The 17,503-nt window shown below is 36.2% G+C and overlaps 1 protein-coding gene across 1 annotated transcript; it reads right to left on the reverse strand.

Moving 5' to 3' along the window:
* Nucleotides 1-930: 930 nt before the first annotated feature.
* Nucleotides 931-11,736, reverse strand: LOC147482388 (zinc finger protein). The gene is made up of 5 exons (XM_086580124.1): nucleotides 11,602-11,736; nucleotides 10,686-10,940; nucleotides 2,474-2,561; nucleotides 1,396-1,462; nucleotides 931-1,290 (listed from the first exon to the last, which is right to left on the reverse strand). Exons 2-5 carry the CDS (start codon nucleotides 10,798-10,800, stop codon nucleotides 1,237-1,239), a joined length of 324 nt encoding a protein of 107 aa, XP_086436250.1. The 5' UTR covers nucleotides 10,801-10,940; nucleotides 11,602-11,736; the 3' UTR covers nucleotides 931-1,236.
* Nucleotides 11,737-17,503: the final 5,767 nt, after the last annotated feature.

Consider the following 17,503-nt stretch of genomic DNA (forward strand, 5'->3'; position numbering starts at 1 on the left):
TTTCCTAAAGTGGAGGAATGCAATCCAAAACAAAGTTTACACTGGGAGTGCACATTTTTGCTATAAAATCTGCTGCTCTGTGTTTTCTCTCTCTGAAGACATGATATGTGAGACTTCTATGCTGATTAACCTTGTCATGAGTACCCTAATGGATACCTGAGCATCTGAACAGTATGGACATACATGGTTCATTATCCATAATAATTTGAGCTGCTCTTTTGGAATCTGCTTATCCAAAAGAAAGTTTGCACTTCACAAAGTTAGACCTGATTTGGCTGCTCTTATATCATCAAGAATACCCTCGAACTGAGTCTGCTTTTGTAACTCTCTGCTCTAATTGCACGTCACAAAGAGATATTTTGTTAGTCACACTAATGTTTAGCCACTCAACAATTTAATATCCTCAAAACCAAGCGCTCAGTTCCCAACTCCGATCCTTCAGTAAGGGCATTTATCAGACGAAGCAACTGCCAACTGTTCAAACTGTTTCTTTTTATTCAGTTATGTAACAACCTGTACTCAATTGTCTATATATAATATAATGTTGTGCGGTTCCTGTAACTCTGTAAGTAAAAGAAGCTGGACCTTATATCTAACCTGTGAAATTCAAAGAGTTGCTCTGCAAAATGCACATGCAAGTTGCATTCTACTCAGGCTACCTTGTTCCAACTTCCAATCAGCAGGCTAATATAGGCTGCCGAATACCAACTTCGACACGGTTAAGGTTCGGGAAACCAATATGAATTTCCCCTAAAGAGATAGTACGGACATATTTCTTGCAAGGTTGAACTGAGAAGTACCATTTACAGATAGCACTATTGTATTTTAGCTAACCATTTTAATAGTAACTAACATGAGAATCAAACTCCAGTGATGGGAGGAAAACAGTCACCAATAGACGACTAACAGGGATGATAAATTTAACTATCAGAATGATAATGGTTTGAGTAAGATAACATCTTTGATTAGCCTCAAATGGAAAGTAAGCTAATGAATCCGATAACACCAAAAATCTGACAATTATAAACGTGCTAGACTGTGTCCAAGTACAGAGTTACACTGCGTAAGCAGACTTACAAAGTTTGTAAGTAAAGAATAAGGTAGTATGAAGTATCCTGGGCGTTACAAATTGGTGGGTCAAACGACAACAAAATATAGCATCCTCAAATAATTTTCCACAATCAAAGCTTGGTAACATTTTTAACTTCCGTGATGCCATCTACCGAAGTTTACCCATTAGTCAAAGAGCCCCTCATCATGCCAGATATCGACTAAAAAATCAACCATCTCCTGCACAGTCCAGAATAACAGATAAGTGCAATACGTATTGAAACTGTCCACAAAATGATATTAAGTGATGTGATGAACAGATAAAAGGCCAAGTCCGGAGATTACAGGGAGTGGTATTGGCTGAGAGAAGGGTTCAGAAGTGGAGAGCAGATCTTCATAAGTCATGGACCAGCTACAAGAGAGGAATACAGTTATTTTCATGTTATCAGTTGATATAATGCACATAAGATGTATGTAACCTGTGAGTCTGTGACCTTTATACAGAGTAACATAATATTCTTTTTTCAAGTTTTCAATCAGAAAATACTGGGTGAACTCATTCCATCAGGGACATCTAACAAAAGCATGCAGGATTGCAGGATCATTTTGGCTTCCACAACTAGTGAGTGCACAGGCCCAGAAGAAACAAATAAGACAACTAATCAGATCCAATGTAATCTTACGTGTTGTTTGCAATGCAAAGGATAATGCATTGCAAAACATCTAGCTATATTCAGTCCAATTCATCGAGTAGATCAAAGAAAAAAAGTTTAAATAGTAATTTCTGGTAATGGTGCCTATATCTCTTATACAGTTTTGTATAAACCTATGACACTTATAGATAAAACTCATAAAAGCCAATGGACAAGTGAATATACAACTTCTCATTTCAACGCATCAATGACATAGACAGAAACATACAATTTACTGGCTGGGTCAAGAAGGCAATACTTTCTGGGAAATGGTGTCTTTCATACAGTAGTATACAACCTAAGACACTTATAGACAAAAGCCAAAGGACAGGTAATTACAGAACTTCAATTTCACAATATCAATACAGACATCGGGAACCCCAGTTTCTCACGTTAAATGCAATGCAATTTTTCTGTTGCAATTTTATTTATTTTGTAGTGGTAAGGGAACTCTGTCCCATAAAAGTATCCATATCAGCATTGTAGCTTCAACAGTACCATTGAGGGCATGCAGAGCTATGATGTCAAGAACACGTAGACCATGAATTTTATCTACTACTACCCACTGACTGCCACTTTCTATTGTTCAAAGAAAACGAAGCAGAAAAGAGTAGGATACTTCCAGTCATTACATCAGAGAAAAATAGAAAGATATAACCACCGTAAGAATTGTACACCTTTAACATTGAAGGCCCTGGTGAGACTTAATTGTAACTTTTGGAAAGTAATACCTTATAACTGGGTCTTTTGGCACTGTTTGCTGCTTCTGAGATTGATCTCCCACCCATTCTCTTCTCTTCTCATGCCAAGCTATTGCAGCTACAAAAAACATCCTTATTAACCTCAAGAGAAAAATCACTCTTATAATAAAAGAGTAGACAGTATCAATAATATCTAAAAGAGGATAAACTAAACACTGCCCATAGATCACAATCTTAAAAACAAGAGCAATTAAGCTTTTATGTCAAAATATTAAGTTGTGCAACAATGTTAAGTTCACTTATAACAGGCACCAATAAGTAAAGTATTCCACTATATAATGAAGTCTTAAAATGGTTCTCCAAATTTTATCCGCTGAGATGAACTACTAAAAAATACGACAACGAGTTATTCCCTATGTAACATGGACACGCCACATCCCAAAAATAATCCGTGTCGGATATGTATCCATGTTTCCTTGTCGGACACACAAGTCATATACCTCGGTATTTTATATTTTGCCATGTCAGACACTTTGTATCCGTGTCGGATACGGACACACTTATCCGTGTCAATGTAACTTAGGTTATTCCCTACCTGAACAATACGCTCCTCTATCCAGATAAATTTTAAATGATAATCATTATCACTTATCTCAAGTAGGGTTATTATTGTGCGCCACCAAAGGAGCTAGCAACAACTGTGATCCACTGTTCACTTTATTTAACATTCTAAGTTTCTAAAAACAGAGGTATACATAAATAAAGTCACAAAGAGTGAAACGAAGTATAGCTTTAGGATTCAAATTAGTATTATACTATTATGCCCATTATAACCGCTATTATTTTTCAACAATGGCTATGACAAATTTGATAAAAAGCTATCTCGTCAAAAAGTAGAATGGATTGGGAAAAAAAATGATGTAGAACATGAGTTCATTGCTTTGAAGACATAGGTGTGTGCCTATATTCCCTCTACATGTTATGAACGTGAGCCCCTTAGTTGAGTCCAAGCCCATGGTTCGAGTCCATTAGTTAGTTGGACACATGTCGTGTTCCTATTGGTTTATGCTTTCTAGGTTTATTTTAAATAACGGGCTTGTAGTTAGGGTTTCGGGAGTTGTGTTTATGTGTGTGATTTGTGATTGAGAGATTAAATAAAAGAGTGATTTTTAGGTCGTCTTTTAATTGTGTTTCAATTAAAGTGTAGATTCAATTAAACTGAAGCTTCCACCAGTAAGATCTACATTATTTGGTATCGGAACAGATTAATTCCAGGAGTTACTATTCACGTTACTGTTCACCAAAAACATTGTTCATGAAACACTGTTCATCAGGTGATGTTTACGCATTACTGTTCACTCGGTTATTGTTCATCGCGAATCCAATTTCGCGAATCCAATTTTATTTTTGTAAATCAAGATATGTCTACAACATCAGAGATGAAGAATTCATGGAGAACTCATGGATTCATATTAACCCCTAGAGTTCGGGTTGCTCGATTAGAAGAGTTGAAAGAAACGTTAATGCAAAACAGGTTTGATCGATTAGAAGAAGCGACTAGTCGACTGAGGGAGGCTATGGTGGAGCTTTTGCAGCCCAAACCCCCCATCGTTGGTGGAGCTTCTATAGCCCAACGTAAAACACCGGTTGTTATCGATGACAGCAAAGAGAAGGAAGGAACTTCTGAAGCCGTTGTGTTGTGTCTTGAGCGTGATTACAAATGCCATTAGCAGCAGTGCTCACCACTATGGACTTGTGACAAACAGGTCCAAAGAAGCCCACACAAATTCTTTTGGGACGGCTTTTAGTGAACATCAATTAGTTGCTGGAACGTCAATGTGACATTCTGGATTTTGGCCTCCAATATCGCATGGGTCAGTATTTTTCGACAGTGATTATGTGGATCCTTTTCTGCCCAACATTGAGACATTTTCTTTAGGGAAAAGCAGAGAAATACAGTGCACATTTGTGATATCGTGGTGCATTATTCCCTTTGTGAGTAGATACAAAGCCAAAACTCGAGGTCGAATTCCTCCGAACCCCAAGAGGGTGATGTATACAAGAATGAAGAGCTTTTGCATATTGGTGGGTTTTCATGTCAACAAGCTTGTGGACAAGCTTCTTCAACTTGGAGACAGGGCCGGCTCTGAGGGGGTAGGCAGCATAGGCCACCGCCTAGGTCCCCCATTTGACTGCTAATATTTAGGGCCTCCAGCTGCTACACAAGTCCACACCCACTGAGGCACTGACCCACGTCCATCACTCCATATTTTTATTTTTTTTAGTTTAGCTGTTTGGCCCATTTAGTACTCAAAAGCCCAACTGCACTAAACAAAAGAAACCAACCGAAACCTATAGACTTTAGACTTACAGTAGCAATTAACAAAACAAGAGATATGAGGAATGAGGATGCCGGATTTCAGACTATTTTAGCAAATTAGCGGATGCCGGATTTCTTCTCTTTTGATTTTTTCCTACAAAAGTCGAAAGTTCTTCTAACAAATGTATGAGGTCTCAAACTCTCAATGCTAAAGTTATTTGAATTGCTTATTCTATTATTTCAATTTAAAATTTCTTTTGTTTATGAATTATGAGTTTGAATATATAATATGTTAGACAAAGTTTTAAACTGAATTAGGACTTTTAGGAGTAGAAATTATTTGAATTGGATATTTGCCATTGGTTTAGGCATGCATTTAAGTGCTACATCACAATTTTGTTTGTGAAGTTTCGAAATTCGTCGGTTATTTTGTTGTGATGACTAATGAAGTCGATGAATTGTAATTGTTGACTAGTTGTTTCACTGAGTTGTTTTACTGAGTGAGTAATAACTTCTAATCTTTCCTATGCAGAACACTCTTATTTAATTGGTTATTGTCATGAAGAATGCTAGAAAGCATCCCTCCGGTAGTGAAAAGAGAAGAAAGAAGCAAAGACTAGAACAACTCACTCAATCTCAGGTTGGAAGCATTCGAAAGTTTTTCCCTGGCAATAGACAAGTAGAAAGTTCTAATGAAAATTTGGTAGGTGAAGATATTGTGCCTGAAGAACTTGATGATATAATAAATACTGAACCCGAAGAGAGATTAGATGTTGAAACCGAAATAGGGGTGAATGTTGAACATGAAGAGAGGATTGATGCTGAAAATAACGAGGGAGTTGATGCTGAAATTGAAGAGGAAGCTATGAATGAGAATGAAGAATGTGGACCGTTTAACTTATTTGATCTAGGGAATTGGAATAATATTGATAAGAAATGCAGAGATTTTTTAGTTGAGAAAGGTCCAATAAGAGATAATGCTATTGATTTTCCTAGAAATGGTGAAGGCAGGCGTTTTTCTATTGTGCATTACATTCGACATATGGATAGTGGTTTGAAGCAGGATAGAGAATGGCTTGTCTATTCACATTCACTAGATAGGGTGTTTTGTTTTTGTTGCAAGTTGTTCAAGCAAAATGGAAAGACTTCTCAACTAGATAGTGAAGGATGTTCTACATGGCACAACATTGGTCAGAAGCTTAAAGATCATGAGAAAAGTGATGACCACAAAAAAATCTTGAATAGCTAGTGTGAATTGAAAAAAAGATTGGAAAGGAATGAAACAATTGATAAGAGTGTTCAAGACCAAATTAGTAAAGATAAAAAACATTGGAGACAACTTTTCTTCGGGATACTTGGCATTCGTTAAAACTCTAGCTAAAAATAATTTGGCATTTCGTGGGGACAATGAGAAGATTTATGAAGAAAACAATGGTATCTTTTTGAATATGATTGAAATGATTGCGGAGTTTGATCCAATATTGGCAGAGCACATGTGGCGTATTATGAAGTCTGAAGTTCATTACCATTACCTTGGTCATAACATTCAAAATGAACTAATTCAAATGTTAGCATCCGAGGTTAAAAATGTGATTCTTCAGAAAATCCGAGAAGCAAAGTTTTTTTCAGTTATTCTCGATTACACTCCAGATATAAGCCATGAAGAACAGATGTCGCTTGTAATACGATGTGTAGATGTTTCGACGAATCCTGTCAAGATAGAAGAGTTCTTTCTAGAATTTATGAAAGTAGACGACACATCGGGTTTGGGACTCTTTAATGTGTTGAAAGGTGTATTGAGTACTCTTCAACTAGATATTGGTGATGTAAGAGGACAAGGGTATGACAATGGATCTAATATGAAAAGCAAATACAAAGGTGTACAGAAAAGATTACTCGAAATAAATCCTAGAGTTTTCTATACCCCATGCTATTGCCATAGCCTTAATCTTGCATTGTGTGATATGGCCAATTCTTGTTCCAAAGCAGTATCATTTTTTGGAGTGGTGCAACGTGTTTATACACTGTTTTCTTCTTCTACGAAGCATTGGCAAGTTTTCAAAGACCATGTGAAAAAAGCTCCGAATCTTACTCTAAAGACATTATCGCCAACACGTTGGGAAAGTCGCGTAGACAGTGTTAAAGCTATTAGAAGTCAAGCTCGAGAGATAAGACACGCTTTAATTCACTTGGCTGACACTAGTGATGATCCAAAGACAAAGAGTGAAACCGAGTCTCTAGCCATACATGAAATTGAGAATTTTGAGTTCTTGGTCGGCATGATTGTTTGGCACACTATATTGAGTGGTGTTAACTCTATTAGTAAATTGATGCAAGCTGAAGATATGCAGATAGATGTTGCTATTAGTGAGTTGAAAAGGCTCATTTCTTTTTTTGAAAAGTATCGAGAAACTGGATTTGAATAAGCCATGATAGAAGCTAAAGAAGTTGCAACTAGTATGGAAATTGAACCTGTTTTCCGTGAAAAACGTATTATTCGAAGAAAAAGACAATTTGATGAGAATGCCAATGAAGAGGTTCTACAATCAGCTGAAGAATCCTTTAGAGTCAACTACTTCATTTACACTATAGACCAAGCTCTTTCTTCACTTAAGAGTAGGTTTGAACAATTTCAAGTATATGAGAAAATTTTTGGGTTTTTGTTTAATTTGGAGAAGTTGAAGTCTGCGGATAGGACTAGCTTAATGGCTTCTTGTGGCAATCTTGCGGAGTTTCTGAAACATGATGGCATCTCTGATATTGATGGGACAGAGTTACTTTTGGAATTGCAAATCTTGAGAGAAGTCTTACTAGAGGACACAAAGAAGGCAATTGATGTGCTAACTCATTTGAACTCGAGGGCTAGTTGTTTTCCAAATGCATGGGTTGCTTATAGAATTTTGTTGACTGTACCGATTCTGATTTGCCTCTGTTTGAGAAAGCTTTTCTAAGTTGAAACTAATCAAGTCTTACCTTCGGTCAAGCATGTCGCAAGAAAGACTAAATGGATTGGGTATGTTATCTATTGAAAAGGAATTGGTAGAGAAGTTGGATTATACAAATGTAATTACTGATTTTGCAAAATAAAACTTGAGGACGGGTAAATTTTAGGTGAAGGTATTCAACCTTTCCGATTGGTGCTTCAATTCTTATCATGTTCTTAACAGGGAGAAGTTATCGCCTATCACGCAGTAATGAACCATTGCCTATTGGATTTTGAACTTAATGCGACTATTTGTAGCTTTATTCGGACGGAAATGCTCCCGAAAGTTTTTTCCCCATTTCTTTTATGATGGTTTACATTATTAATGGAAAGAGAAGGTCTTTGGAGGGTAATGTGGAACCAACGGATCACCGTTTTGTCACAAAGCATTTCCCGTTAATACTATTTGAACCAGATAGTCTAAGTTGTTTCCACAATGGCTTGCGATTCCTCGTTGTTGTGAAGCGTTACTCAGATCGGGCAATTAGCTTGTATAATGGAAAGGCGGTAATTGCATCCAAGGGAGACACAAACACAAATTGGAAAGTGCATCAGCTGATTTTATACAGCGCATGTGGTATACTAGTTGGTGTGGTCGGCGAGCTCCTTGGAGTCCTTGGTCTTGGTGGTGGATTCATATTGGGTCCTCTATTCTTGGAACTTGGCATTCCTCCCCAGGTGTGTATCTGGAACCATTCTTACATTAGCTAGAACTTGTACGAGAGATAGAGAGGGCATAATATTAATTGGAGCTATATATGGATCACCCCTACTTATGTTATTTGTTTTTGTCATTTTTATATTTATTATATCTGTATATCGTAGACCGGTAAATAAAAAGGCACATCAAGCGTCGAGATAGCCGCCCATGAGTATCGATCGATGCCTCATGGTCGTAGGCACCGATCCTAGTAATTTAAAAAAAAATACGCGTGTGTGTGCGTGTGTGTGTGCGTACTTTTTTTTTTCCTAAGACAAAGGGCCCATTTTTAGGAGATCGCCTAGGGCCACCCAAACCTCAGAGCCAGCCCTGCTTGGAGAGAATGATGTAGAACATGAGTTCATTGCTTTGAAGACATAGGTGTGCGCCTATATTCCCTCTACGTGTTATGGGTGTGAGCCCCTTAGTTGAGTCCAAACCTATGGTTCGAGTCCATTAGTTAGTTGGACACATGTCGTGTTCCTATTGGTTTATGGTTTCTAGGTTTACTTTAAATAACGGGCTTGTAGTTAGGGTTTCAGGAGTTGTGTTTATGTGTGTGATTTGTGATTGAGAGATTCAATAAAAGAGTGATTTTTAGGTCATCTTTTAATTGTGTTTCAATTAAAGTGTAGATTCAATTAAACTGAAGCTTCCGCCAGTAAGATCTACATTAAAAAAGGCTCATGAAAGAACATCAAACACTCAAAGGAAGGAACAGTATGATTTTATAAAAGATACACCTAAGGTAGAAGGTAAGAAATTGTGGAATCTCCTGCCAGCTGGGATAGTTGGAATTAATGCAAATAAGGAGCATGATATATTTTTGAGAGCTAGAAAAACCAGGAACCAGAGTGACCCTCCTATCAATACCCCTATAAATTTATTTCAAGAACTTTGCTATATGATGCCATATTTGACCCCATAAAGTGGTGGTCGATGACGTCCCAAGTCCCAACAGGTGGCCACCACTATGCCCTTACCATTCTTCCATCCTAGGCTAGCCCTTCATCATAATTTCTTCGGAAAAAAACCGATAAAACCACAATTCCATCCACAGATGAGTGCCAACTGTTGGATTTAGTGTCTTTTGAAACCACAATTCCATCCACAGATGACTACCAACTACTCGTTTTGTGGATCTTTGCTCACAATGGGTTTAGTTGGGATGTAAGCATTAAACTTGCTGAAGTTCTTTCCCCTCTATCAAGAAGTCGTCACAGATTTGCTTTGAGCAAGTCTCACTTTAACTGATCAGAAGTCTCCCTTTTATGGTTTAACAGGTTAATGTATATATTCACAGGTTAGGACATAAAATCCCGATGTGGGACAACTAATCTCAACATAAGAGAAGCCACAAGGTAAACCAATTGTTGCACCATGGTAAGCCTATAGAAATAAAGAGAAAACAGAGTGCAAGAACCTATCTCCCAAGTCCATTAAAAATGGGCACCCAAACCAAAAACAAATGAACAATGGTATCCTCCTTAGGATTGCACATGAGGACATGTCACATCAGATTTGGATCCCGATATCTCTTCCCAGGCATCAATCCACTGTAAGTATCCTTTAAAGAACCACAATCCAACATAAGAAGACTTTTCTGTATTCATTTCTTTTTGCACAGTAATAAAACCTTCTTCATGAAACCTTAGTAGGTCTAAAAAAACAATTGCAAAGACAAACACGTTACTTTTAATTTTATCGATAAAAGATAATATGTTGATATAATTGCTCAAATTACAACTTTGTTAATTTTTTGATCGACAAACATGTTAATTTAAAATGGGAAATTGAACTTTGTATTTCTTGTTTGAAGAAAAAACCATTAAGTAGGAGAACCAAGAAAGATTGCCAAATAAAATTAATACTTGAAATGAAAAACACCTATGAAGAAGTTCAGAGTAAAGATTGAGAAATTCTTAAGCAAAAATACTTTGTTGTGCTCCATAGGGAGAAGTAATAGTTACCGCTAACGTCATACGTTAAATGTAAAATTACTGTTTTGCAAGTCAGTGTTTTCATGGAGGATGGTGAGTGATATTTCTTATCAATGTAATCGAGTGCAGTCCACAGCATCAAACTTTATACTTTATCTAGGTCTAAGTTTACTTTATTGTTGTCCTGACATTGAGGTTTAGCAATTAAAAAGGTGATTAAGTCGAGCATAAGAAAAGATTGTATGAAAAGGAAAAATCAGTGACTATGGAAACAATTAATTCTTTAAGGAGAGGCGTACCTTGATTTACAAACGTGGGGACATTCTCATTGAATCTTTTTTCCTCGCCAATGAATGTGGAAGGAGCTGAAGGTTTCTTTTCCTGGGGATGAGAATTGCTGACGTTGTTTTCCATCGTCACCGGACTGAATGATCATTGCCTTAGAACTCAACGATTGTCAACCCAAGCCCACCCTTAGTGGAGCCTTTCTCAAAAATCTTTCAACAGGTAAAAGCACTCGTACTTACAATCAGAACTTCAAAACAGCCACTGCTCTGTAAAATGAAAATGAGTACAAACTCATTGTAAGACATCAAGCACCTATAAAAAATTTGCATGCCCTAACAAACTCATACGGAAAGCCACATATTGAAAAATGCTTCTAGATTCCGTAAAACATGAGCCTTTTAGTGAGGTATATATGAATATATACAGATAATTTGCAAATTGTATCTAAGCATTTTCTCCAACTATAAGAAAATTGTCAAGATGGGCCTCTATACAGGACATAGTATCACTCGTATAAATTCTAACACCGAAAAGCATAAAAGGAACCTCCCTCAGCTCCTCCACTAAAATACTCAAAGTTGTTATCTAAACGATGATACCACTTTGTTCTGAAACAACATAAAAAATTAGGAAAATTCCTAATTCAAACATGATTCTAGAAAACCCTTCCTCTACCTAACAAGTCCAAATACGTTTTGCAGTGGGGAAATTTTGTATTAAACATCAACAAGTCTATCTATTAACTCTTCTTTGCCAAAACAATACCCCATATAATCACCAAAGACAAAGATACAACATTACGCTACTATCAGTGAATATAAACGAAAAAAGCAAGAAAATTAAAAAAAAAAAAAAAAATGCTAAAGATATATATAATGGGTAAACAAGAAAATGAAGGTTTGGGTATTTGAAACAAAAGATTACTACCTTGTGTTGAAGTTGAAGCAGTGAAGCATGCAAAGTGGGGCTGGAGTGGAATCTATGAGAAGATTCAAGATTGTGAAGAAAAAGGAAGGTGGGCTTATTATTAGATTTTGGTTGGTGGAACTATTAAAACACGTGGTGGGTTTCTTTCTTTCTTTCTTGTCGTTTAGTGCACTTTATTAATACAGTCACCTTTCTGATGTGGATTTGTGTGTTAATTGAGTAATGACTGAATGGATAAAGCTATCGCCTTTTTTTATAGTCTGACTCTCAAATTACCAATTTTATTATATCAAAAATTAGTAGACGAATTGACTTTTCATGTTTTTAAAGTACCGATATGCCAATGAAAATAAATTCAACCTTGGTTGACCAATAATTACAGTTTTAGCACAAATCAACTAGGTCAATGTAAGCAATTACGGTTCCAGGACAATTTTTTCTATTTTTATTTTATTTAATTCTAATAATAATTTTCTCCTCCTATACATAATAGAATTAGAAAATTTCCTAAATAAACCCAACTTTTATTCGCAAATTCTTGTTTACTTTCTGTCATTCCACTTCTCTCAATCAATTCCACTATTCTCTATCAATCGTTGCTCATCTAGGTCCGTTTTTGTTTTTCTTTCTCATTTTTCCATTTCATCTCATCTTCTTTTTATTTTTATTTTATTGTTTTGAATTGTAAATTTTTCATTTGTAGGTATTAATGTATTCTTCAATTTGAGGCATGTGATACAGATTGTATTCTTCAATTATTTGTAATACATCTTTATTAAGGTTTAATTTAGTGTTATTCATAGTTAATTCATTGTTTGTTTTGATTTTTTATGGTGTTGTGTCATTTGTTGTTGATTGTTTATGGCATGCAAAATATGTCTTTGTATGAAATGTAATGAGTTTACTTTTAATGAATATAAGTTTTTTTTTTCTTGTACTTATATGGATTTTTCAGTACTAGCAGTGTTTTGTTATGACCGTGATAGTTTCACTTTTCGTATCGGAATAAATTCAATATTTTCTAAAATTAAGGAAGAGATCCGAAATAAGTGGAATGAATTGTGTAAAACGGATTTTAATATATGGATTTCTTGTGATAGTAAGCAATCTATCATGAAACTGATGCCGAGCTCCAAGTCATTGCTTGTTATAGTTACGCGAAACATATAAGCATGATTGATTTAATATAGGATTGGGTTTGCCTTCTTCAATTATTGTTGGGAATTGTGAGGGTGAAGGGAGTACTAACTCAGGTGGTTCTATTTTTCTTGATCATGATATTGAGTTTACTCGTGATATCATCTACCCCATCTCAGATAGCCAGTGGGTTAGCCCTATACAAGTTGTACCCAAGAAATCTGGGATAACTGTTGTCCCAAATGATGAAAATGAGTTAGTCCCAACCAGAGTTCAAACCGGATGGAGAATGTGCATAGATTTTAGGAAGCTTAATGCACAAACAAGATAAGATCATTTCCCTCTCCCGTTTATTGATCAGATGTTAGACCGATTAGCAGGTCATGCTTTCTATTGTTTCTTAGATGGTTTCTTTGGTTACTTTCATATTGTTATATCCCCAGAAGCATGGGCGGACCCAGTGTATAGGCAGGGTATTCAAGTGAATACCCTCAAATTTCTCCCAAAAATAAAAATAAAAAAATAGTAGGCTTAAATGTTTAATATTTAACTTAACCCATTAGTATTTAGCCCAAAAAAAAAAAACTTGGCTCATTAGTTAATGATTTTTAACATTTTGGATTAAGGACTCTGTAAGACCTGTAACGTAGGCCAAATCCACACTTTTACTTTTACTCCAATGAGTAATTCATTTTGTTTTTTTTTCTAGTAAATTTCTCAAATGTTTTCGATTTCTCAATCACCTTCTCTATTATTTGGACATTTTCTCGGATTCATTTATCAAACCATCTTGAATTCTCAATTCAATTTCTCGCGGGTATCATTTTGCTTTTTGAAATCATATGTTTATACTCGTTATTTTTTATTTATTTATTTATTTTACATAACACTAAAGAAAATTTTCGTTGTTGAATTTCCTACTTAGCTTGAATATCCTCGACGAAACTCCTGGGTCCGCCCCTGCCCATAAGACCAAGAAAAAAACTACCTTTACTTGTCCTTTCGGTACGTTTGCTTATCGACACATGCCTTTCGGGCTCTGTAATGCACCTATGACTTTTCAAAGGTGTATGGTTAGTATCTTTTCTGACATGGTAGAGAGATTTTTAGAAGTTTTCATAGATGACTTCTCTGTCTTTGGTTCTTCCTTTGATGATTGCTTGAACCATCTGAGTCTTGTCTTAGAAAGATGTGAAGAGAAAAACTTAGTCCTCAATTGGGAGAAATGCCATTTCATGGTGAAGAAAGGCATTGTCTTGGGTCACGTTGTTTCTAGTGAGGGTATCCAAGTTGAGAAGTCTAAAATTAATGTGATTTCTACTCTACCCATTCCCAAGTCTGTTAAAGATGTTAGATCATTTTTAGGGCATGCGGGTTTTTATCTTCGGTTCATAAAGGACTTTAGTCAAATCGCTAGGCCTTTGAGTAACTTACTTGCTAAGGATGCTCCTTTTGATTTCATTGAGGCCTGTATTAAAGCTTTTGACTATCTGAAAAATGCTTTGACCACTGCACCCATCATTCGACCACCTAACTGGTCACTCCCTTTTGAGTTGATGTGTGATGCTTCTGATTACGCAATTGGTGCAGTCTTAGGTCAAAAGGTTGATAAACTCCCTCATATCATCTATTATGCTAATAGAACTCTCAATGATGCCCAACTTAACTACTCAACCACCGAGAAAGAGTTGTTGGCAATTGTTTTTGCTTTTGATAAGTTTTGACACTATTTGATTGGTTCCAAAGTGATTGTTACTCTGATCATGCGGCTTTAAGGCATCTTCTTTCTAAGAAAGATGCCAAACCACGATTGATCCAATGGATCTTGTTGCTGTAGGAGTTTGATCTTGAGATTTGTGATAAAAAAGAAACTAAAAATGTAGTTGCCGATCATTTGTCTAGGCTAGTGACTGAGGCCATTGAAAATTGGCCTATTTCTAAGAGTTTTTCTGATGAGCACTTGATGGATGTTGGTCAGACCCCATGGTATGCTGAGATAGTGAACTTCCTTGTCACCACTAAATTACCCAATCATTGGAGTAAGCACAATAGGTTTAAGTTTTTGGCCACTGCCAAATATTTCATTTGGGATGACCCCTACCTCTTTAAGTGTTGTCCAGACTAGATAGTACATAGATGCATTCCTGAGTGGGAACAGAGAACTATTCTCTCATTTTGTCATGATCATGCATGTGGTGGCCATTTTGGCTCTAAAAAGACCGCTGCAAAAGTGTTGCAATGCAGATTTTATTGGCCTACAATATTGTTTCATGATTCCCATACTTATTGTCAAGCTTGCAGTAAATGTCAACACCTAGGACATATGTCTCGTAGACACATGATGCCTCTTACCCCTATTCTGATTGTGGAATTTTTTAATGTGTGGGGTATTGACTTTATGGGACCTTTTCCTAACTCGCATGGCTTTGAGTACATTTTAGTGGTAGTTGACTATGTCTCAAAGTGGATTGAGGCTATTGCATGTAGGACCAATGACCACAAAGTTGTTCTCAATTTTCTAAGGGAACACATTTTTTCAAGATTTGGTACTCCCCGCACTATCATTAGTGATGAGGGAAAACACTTTTGCAACAAGGTGACATGCGCTCCTTTTTGCGTATGTAGATGATATATGGATGATGTAGATAGATGATGGTCGTTGAACAAAATAGAAGCGTATCAAAACCTAATTATCCCTCACTAAGGGATGAGTAGGGTATCGTTCCACTTTTAAGTGTATGTTTATATGAAGAACAAGACTAGAATTAAAAACTATTATTATAGATTTTAGATTCTAATGCTAAACTAAACTAAATGAACTAAACTATTGAGAATTTATAAGATAGAGAATTCAAGAGATTAGAATACATCAATACTTTTGATTCAATGACCTTTTGCTTCATGGTTGTTCTCACAAGTAGACTACAATTAGGCAATCGAGCGAGTGCTGATGCCCTCTTGGACGAAACATCGTTAACGAACAACTCTACTTAAGGTTGTTCCTATGTTCATGTTATTAATATCTTCTTTCCTTTTATGTGAGCTTAGGCAGCAATTCAATGAATCACCATCTAAGGCAAACACAAAGAATACTTCCTTTACTCTAAAACACTACACAACTAGAAGAAAAATAGAGAATAATAGTATAATATTCAATTACAATAAATAAAACCCCATTCTAGCATTATATTCAACTACAATAAATAAAAGCATGTCACTAAAAAATATTCAATTGCAATAAATAAAACCCTAAACTAGCATGATATTCAATTGCAATAAATAAAAACCTTAATATATACTTCCATCCCCTGGTCTGGGCAATGGAACTAATAACTAAAAACATAAAAAACTAACCTGATTGAAGAACACCATGAACTAGAAGAATCATTAAATCTTAAGTACCGGTTTCATCTCCTCCCTTGAAGGAGAAGATTAGCCTTCCATAAAGAAGGAATAACACGAAAAACGAGAAGAAGAAGAGTTGAAGAACATAAGACTAGAAAGACTAATTTATTAAGACTCGGCTAGTTAAAACCGAATATTTTATTATTAATCTCTCTCTGCCTCAAGTTCTGGAGACAAGAGTATAAGTGAATTGGCAAATTACATGAGGCACTTAGGTCATCTATTTATAGGGGTTACAATGAGTTCTAGAAGCATTCCAAACCGCCATTTGTTTCCTAATACAAATAGACTTCTTTCAGAGTTCAACTTCGTCTCCAAAACTGAGAAAGAATTGGCTACAATGTCGTTTCATGCGTCTGGACGCACGATCCATGCATCTAAGACGCGAGCAATGCGTCTGGACGTGCGATCCATGCGTCCCAGACGCGAAAGTCTATTTTGTCTCTTCTGCTCTATCCTTTTATCCTCTTTTGCGGGCTTTGGTCCAAGCAACGAATTCTTTGGCCTTGGGCTTCCAAATAGGCTTTAAAATAGGACCAAGTCACATCTTTAATAGCTTCAATTCCTTGGCCTTCTCTATGATTGTCCACGAGCTTCCCATGTGATCTTTAATACTTTGAATTGCTCCGTTTTACCCTTTTTTCTCTAATATTCTACAAAACTCTCTTTTTCACCTGTAGAATCATAAACATAACTTACAAATATTATTAGTTCACTAAGATGGTTAAACAAGAGGCATAATCGAGGGTTAAATTGCACTTTTTGAGCACTTATCACAACTCCCAATTAACCTTTTGCTAATCTCTTAGCAAATAAGATAAAGAAATAGATAAGTGAACAAAAATCAAATCCTAACTCACTTTCACAGGCATCGCGATTGCATTTATCATATGCAACAAGATTTTAAACCTGTAAGTTCCCCAAAAAGGACGAGTTATAGTCTCATGAGGGTTTTCAGGTGATATACCCACAAAATCAATCAATAGCATGTTCAAGAATGATAGTATTTTTCAGAAAGAGAAATTCCTTACCCACTTAGTGCTTACTCCAATGAGGGCGGTCTTCATTGCTAACTACATTGCTGCAAAGACTCATAAATTATGATGGGAGATAGTAAAAATTGACAAAATTCTCAATCAAGGCTTATGTGTGTACTTAGTCAATCTCCTGTACTCTCCTATCCAAGAAAGCAGATAATCTCGACTTTCAATCCTCACCGGTCATACTCTCATAAAAGAATCTCTCAGAAGATGGTCTACTATTTTACCTCATGTATGTGGGGAAAAGAATAATGAATACGAACATCCCACATACTATCTTGAAAAACGGACTTCTGAATGAAAGTAGTCTCATGGAAAGA

The sequence above is a fragment of the Coptis chinensis genome, chromosome 8 (genome assembly GCF_015680905.1).
Source record: "Coptis chinensis isolate HL-2020 chromosome 8, ASM1568090v1, whole genome shotgun sequence".
NCBI classification, from domain to species: domain Eukaryota; kingdom Viridiplantae; phylum Streptophyta; class Magnoliopsida; order Ranunculales; family Ranunculaceae; genus Coptis; species Coptis chinensis.

What these genes read in the sequence shown, in the direction of transcription:
- LOC147482388 (XM_086580124.1), bottom strand. Translation starts at nt 10,800, where the DNA reads ATGGAAAACAACGTCAGCAATTCTCATCCCCAGGAAAAGAAACCTTCA. An exon ending in CCAAAAGACCCAGTTATAAG is followed by an intron (nt 1,463 to 2,473) that starts GTATTACTTTCC and finishes CCTCTCTTGTAG; the next exon opens with CTGGTCCATGACTTATGAAG. An exon ending in CTCAGCCAATACCACTCCCT is followed by an intron (nt 1,291 to 1,395) that starts GTAATCTCCGGA and finishes TGGACTGTGCAG; the next exon opens with GAGATGGTTGATTTTTTAGT.